This window comes from Histoplasma capsulatum (assembly GCF_000150115.1).
Source record: "Histoplasma capsulatum G186AR genomic scaffold supercont2.4, whole genome shotgun sequence".
NCBI lineage: Eukaryota > Fungi > Ascomycota > Eurotiomycetes > Onygenales > Ajellomycetaceae > Histoplasma > Histoplasma capsulatum.
Window position 1 is genome coordinate 2,680,856 of NW_025544804.1, and position 5,938 is coordinate 2,686,793.

Consider the following 5,938-nt stretch of genomic DNA (forward strand, 5'->3'; position numbering starts at 1 on the left):
TCTTCGATTGTTCTACAATTGGATCCAATGAACTGACTGTTTTGGGTTTCAATTCGTCCAATTCTAGTGCGTGGATCACGTTGAGTTCAAGTGTTATCTTATTCAACAAGAAGCTGCTCGATACCAAAGAGAATATTTTTCGTGAGTTTTTTTTTTTTCCTCCTCCTCATCCACCTCCTCCTCCCTTTTCCCTTTTCCCCCCGTTTTGCATATATATCATATTTTCGCAAAAACCCTACTTCAAATTGCCAAACTGAATGACAAGACTAATCGATTCTTTCTTCCGATAACAGCATTCCGTATGTATTCTTCCCCCCAACCCAGAAAGAAAAAAGAAACAAAAATTCGCCTGCCCGTGGGTAACCATGTCTCACAATTCGACAGCCGTCATCCTCACAACATGGCATATGGCCTTCGCTTCCTTCATGACCCAGATCCTTGCCCGGACCACCACGCTACTCGATGGCCGCAAGAAGGTCAAGATGACCGGAAGGTCTACCTGCGCGCCATCGTCCCCATCGGCTTCTTTTTCAGCTTGAGCTTGATCTGTGGTAACAAGACATATCTGTATCTTAGTGTGGCCTTCATCCAAATGCTCAAGGTTCGACTACAACCCGGCTATCTATCTCCTTCCCGCTCAGGCTCTTGATCCCGCTAACATGAATGAATATTTGTTAAAAGGCAACCACTCCCGTCGTTACCCTCCTCGCTACGTGGGCCTTGGGCGTTGCGCCGCCAAACATGAAAGTGCTTTTCAACGTCTCCTTCATCGTTATAGGAGTCGTCATCGCCACGTTTGGAGAAATCCAATTCGTCATGACCGGCTTCCTCTACCAGATTGCCGGCCTTATCTTCGAGGCCATCCGTCTCGTCATGGTGCAGCGTCTCCTCAGCTCGGCGGAGTTCAAGATGGACCCCCTGGTCTCGCTGTACTATTTCGCCCCCATCTGCGCGGTCATGAATGGAATCGTCTCTCTCGTTCTGGAGGTGCCGGATGTGTCGATGGAGAATATCTACAGAGCCGGCGTCATCACACTCATCATGAATGCCATGGTTGCGTTCCTCCTTAACGTCTCCGTCGTGTTCTTGGTACGTCTTTCTCCCATCCATCCATCCGTCCATCCATTCCCCCCTTTTTTTGCCCTTCACCTCCCTCATCATCAACTACTTCAACACCCCATCTCCAAGCCTGCCCACTCACTAACCACCATGAAACCAAAACCCAGATTGGCCGCACATCCTCCCTCGTCCTAACCCTCTGCGGCGTCCTTAAAGACGTCCTCCTCGTCAGCATCTCGGCCGCCTACTGGAAAACCCCGGTCACCCCGCTCCAGCTATTCGGCTACAGCATCGCCCTCGGCGGCATGCTGTACTACAAGCTCGGCGCAGAGAAGTTCAAGGAATACGCCAGCCACGCGGGTCGCGTGTGGGCGGAGTACGGCAGCGCAAAACCCGTCCAGCGCAGACTAATTGTCATCGCGAGCAGCTTTCTGTTCGTGGTCTTGTTGCTGGTTGTCACCGGGTCGCCGAAGGGGTTGGTTGAGGGGGTGATTTCGGGTGGGGCGGGGATGGTTGATGGGTCACCTAATGCCTAATGCCTGACGCATAAACAAGTTGCATTAGCATGTTATCCTCATCATGGAAAAAAGAAGAAAAGAAAAGAAAAGAAAGGAAAGGAAAGGAAAGGAAAGGAAAGGAAAAAGAGAAATAAAATAGAAAAAGAATCACACACCCCTTTTCCCCATTGCAAAAGCTGCTGAGATGGGGATGATGCTTATGGCGGAAGCTACGGCTTTTTTCCTTTATTTTCATTTTTTCCCCTTTTTTACTTATTTATATTTTAAACCTCCGCCCACCCCCTGCCTCTCGTCGCCTGTCGCCCTCAGGAGTTAGCTGTTCCTCTTATCTTATTATCACCAGCAGCAGCAACGAGCAGCCGGCACGGGAAATATCCCAATATTCCCCCAAGGAGTATTTTATTTTTTAAATGATGTATTATGCAATCGATGGGAAGGGGCAGGACGGGATTGTTATTTGCGGATCATTCATTGGTTTGGAGGGACGACAAAAGACAAAAAGGAGGCACAGGCACAGGCACAGGGTAGGGCAGGCAGGAAGGAAGGAAGGAGGTTGGGTGAACATAATTTAATATCACGGATAGACCCTTTACTTTTCCTGTCTCCATTACCTGTCTTTTATTTCTTTTCATTCCTCTGTTTCCATATTTCCATATTTCCATTTCCGATTTCTGATTTCCGATTTCCCAGTTTGCATAGCTGCATGCATGGCTGCAAGGCGGCAAGGCGGCAAGGCAAGGCTGCATGTGATTCATTTGCGTGTCTCTTTCTTTCTCTTGTCGATGTCAAAGGGTATCTACCTCTTGTTGGATGCTTCTTTCTTTTACTCTTTTTACATATTGTATTGTATTTTATTTTATTTTGTTATTTATTTGTTGTCCATTCATTCATCTTGAAAAGATCAGTTACATTACCCAATACTCAGCCAGGACAAGCAAAAAGAAAACGGAACAAAAGAAAGCGAGATAGTTCAGATGACTGCATGCAATTAGAGTTATCAATACAGAGTATAACATGTCCAATTCTCTCGTATTCTCCCTCTCTCTCCTGCTCCTGGCGGATGCTTACTTTCTTAGTCCACTGTCCATTTCCCCGCCTCACTTTCCCCGGAGAGATACCTGTTTGTCGTGTTTGCATCCTCGTCCTCCAACCACCCCCACCCCGCGATATGATTGGCTGGATGTGCCCCAGCAGGCTAGCCCCGTAGGAGCTAGGCTCGGCTCCCAGGCCCGGCAAGCAGTGGCGAGCCTGCGACTTGACAGGTACCTCATCATTGGTGGGCCGACGGCGGCAATGGGAGGTCGCTGGGCGGTACCCTGGGATCCGGGCTTGGCGCGCGCCGACTAAGCCCGGTGCGGCTAGATGCCGGGCTAGCCAGGATAGGCAAGGTGCGGGCCAGGCGAGTTGCAGTCGGCTCGCAGCTCGTCTTTCGTCTTTCGTCTTTCTTCTTTCTCCTCTTCCTCTTCTCTTCTTCTCTTTCTTCTCTTTCTTCCCTTCTCTCTTACTCTCTCTTACTCTCTCTTACTCCTCCCGCCTGAGGGGCCTCTTGCTTGTCGCTGTCCCTCTGTGTTCCCGCCTCTGTCTCTGCTTCCACCTTTCCTTCTGCTCTCCTCATCACTACTACTACTACCACCACTACTACTAGTACTTAGCTCGCGGAGCTCAGCCAGCTTGCCGTCTCCTCCGCCCGCTTCTCCTCCCAGCTCCCTGCTTCCACCCACCGCTGTCGCCAGACCCACGCTCTTGTCCTTCGGCCGCTCCTCCGTTCTCTCTTCTCCATTCATTTGTCTTCTCTTCTTCTGCTGCTGCTGCTTCCATTTCTTATTGACTAGACTATACATACCCTACTCTATCTATCTCTCTATAGGTTGCTATAGCTCTCATCTTTGTTCTACTACAACTACTACTACTGCTACTACTACTACTACTACTACTACTACTACTACTACTACTACTACTACTACTACTACTACTACTGTGCACTCTTATCTACTTCTCTTAACCCACTCCAGATCCCACCCCCTACTCCCATTATTACCTCCTGGCGGGACACACACACAACCAACTCGGACGAACAAAACTTCATTGAAATGGGCCATCCACTTGTCCACAGCCTCCCAGACGGTCCTGTTGCCGTCTATCCGTATCCGTCCGCATCTCCTGGATTCTTCCATACCGATCCCGCCTGCGCGGCCTTCTTCTCCTCCGCCATGAACATCAACGGATCCGTCCATTCGAATCCTTCAGCCTCCGCTGCTTCCCCCCCTCCTCCCCCTCCTCATTCTCCTCCTCCTGCTTCTTTTGCTGCTGGCTCTGCCGCTACAGCTACAGCTACAGCTACAGCTTCTTCTGATCCTGCGCCTACCGCTATCACCACCGCCAGTCAAAAACCTTCCTGGAAACCTGCCTCCTCATCTGCGCCGCTGGCAATGAACCCTTCCCGCAAGCGTTCGCGTGACGATTACATAGCCTCCTACTCAATTGAAGACGACCAGCGTGATAGCGGTTTCGGTTCCACAGCGACGTCTTCCCCGTCCATCGAGGAAGCAGATCCAACATGCATCGACGACATGGGCCTGCCGAGCCGTGATGGAATTGGCAATACCTCGCCTTCCTCATGCCTCCACAGCCGCAAATCGCAACGCTTAGATGCATCCGCCGCCGCCTGGGACGATAATGCCCTAGCTACTATCCAAGCCAAGCTTCAATCTAGCTCCGCCACCCCTTCATCTTCAATGCAAAACAATGATAATGACTACCACCAACCCAAACGCCAACCCTCTTCCTCGTCCTTCTCCTCCTTCCACCCCCTAATCCCACAGGAACCGCAGCTCGACTCCCTCACCCTCCTCCTAGGCATAAGCTGGCAACGCGTCTCGCGCACAGACGACGCTGACGTCGCCGCCGCCCTCCGCGGTTGGGAGCGGTATATCCAAAATCACTACGCAACCTACATCTCCCAGGCGGAGATCCTGCTCAAACATCGCGGGCTCGGGGCGTTTTTGGTTGCGGCGCAGGTTCCTGCTTCTGCTTCTGCTTCGTCGTCGTCGTCGTCACCGTCGTCGTCTTTCTATCCTTGGATGCCACATACAGATACAGATACAAAAGATACAGATGCCAATGGCACTGCGACTCGCTTCTATCTCTTCAGCGAAGACCTGGCTGAGGCGCGGCTGGTGGGTAATGATTGGGACTCTTGCCTGCGCAACCTGCGCGAGGTGCCGTTTCGGTATGAAGATGGCTCGCTGGTGCTGAGGGCTTCGTCCGCGTTAGCGTCTGCGGTGCCAGCAGCAGAGAGCGCCGTGGGGGATAAAGGAGTGCTGGTTGGGTGTGAAGATGGCGCTGTTGATGCGATCGGTATGGATGTGGACATGGGGATGGGAATGGATATTGACTGGTAATAAAAAGAAAGAAAGAAAAGAAAAGAAAAGAAACATTAAGCTCAACGACGACGATTTTTTTTTTCTGAAAAAAAACCGATATATATGACGCGTAAGGTGTTTTTTTAACGGTTTTCGCGCGACATTGGATTTTATTTTATTTTATATTTTATATTTTTTTCCAGGGATATGTCGTTCCGACAACGGCTTTTCTTTTCTATATCGACTACGGCCAAATCGAAACATCCATTGAACGGAGCTGCCGATGTCCATGTTCCAGATCGTCCGTGCGTCCGGTCCGTACTTCTCGTTTTGCCGATTTCCCTCTCGACTTTGGGGCCAGCGGTTGAGGCAGAGGCAGGGGCAAGGGCCTTGGCCTTTGCTATTGCGCTTTTCTTTCGATTATGGTTTGTTCCGATAACATTTCCTTTGCTTCTGTTCTTATTTCTCCTTTTGCAATTTCTTTCTTCTTCTCTTCTTTGCTCTGGGAGTTTTTTCCACTTTGTAAACAGCTTTGCTTCTACACGTATCAACCATTCCGCTATCTGTGTTATTTTCTTTCTTCCCTTTTATATTTCCCGTTTTTCCTCCTTGTACTCGCGTCTTCCCTTCACATGCATTGTCATTACTGCCGATTTGATTTGCTATTCATTTGATATGAATGTTCCCCCATTTATTTTATTTATTTCTATCCGGGGGGGGGGTTGGTTGCTGCGCATTAAGAGGCCTTTTTTACTATCTTTCTATTTCATTTTTTCTCCTTCCCTCATTCTACTCTGCTCGTTTCTCCGTCCTTTCTTCATCTGCTCTATCGGTTCTGTTTCTTTCCTTGTTTTAAATTGTCTGCTTTTCTTTTCTTTTCTTTCCCCTGAAGCGGAGCAGATAGGGCGGTAGGGCGGAAACCCTTTGTTTGTCCCCTTCCCCCCCTTTTTTTTTCCTTTTCACCTACTTACACGCACATGCTCACGGCTGCCTCTCCGG

At 49.8% G+C, this 5,938-nt stretch overlaps 3 protein-coding genes across 3 annotated transcripts; 2 read left to right on the forward strand and 1 right to left on the reverse strand.

Annotated features, from left to right (window-relative positions):
* Positions 1 to 400: 400 nt before the first annotated feature.
* On the forward strand, positions 401 to 1,595 carry HCBG_03937 (DUF250 domain-containing protein; the record flags this gene model as incomplete). The annotated part of the gene is made up of 3 exons (XM_045430986.1): positions 401 to 601; positions 682 to 1,089; positions 1,227 to 1,595. The coding sequence occupies 3 exons, from the start codon at positions 401 to 403 to the stop codon at positions 1,593 to 1,595; spliced, it is 978 nt and encodes a 325-aa protein (XP_045289129.1).
* Positions 1,596 to 2,547: 952 nt separating this feature from the next.
* Positions 2,548 to 3,418, reverse strand: HCBG_03938 (uncharacterized protein; the record flags this gene model as incomplete). Its single annotated transcript, XM_045430987.1, has 3 exons — positions 2,548 to 2,555; positions 2,582 to 2,893; positions 3,103 to 3,418. 3 exons carry the CDS (start codon positions 3,416 to 3,418, stop codon positions 2,548 to 2,550), a joined length of 636 nt encoding a protein of 211 aa, XP_045289130.1.
* Positions 3,419 to 3,667: 249 nt separating this feature from the next.
* On the forward strand, positions 3,668 to 4,978 carry HCBG_03939 (uncharacterized protein; the record flags this gene model as incomplete). The annotated part of the gene is made up of 1 exon (XM_045430988.1): positions 3,668 to 4,978. One exon carries the CDS (start codon positions 3,668 to 3,670, stop codon positions 4,976 to 4,978), a length of 1,311 nt encoding a protein of 436 aa, XP_045289131.1.
* Between the last annotated feature and the right edge of the window lie 960 nt (positions 4,979 to 5,938).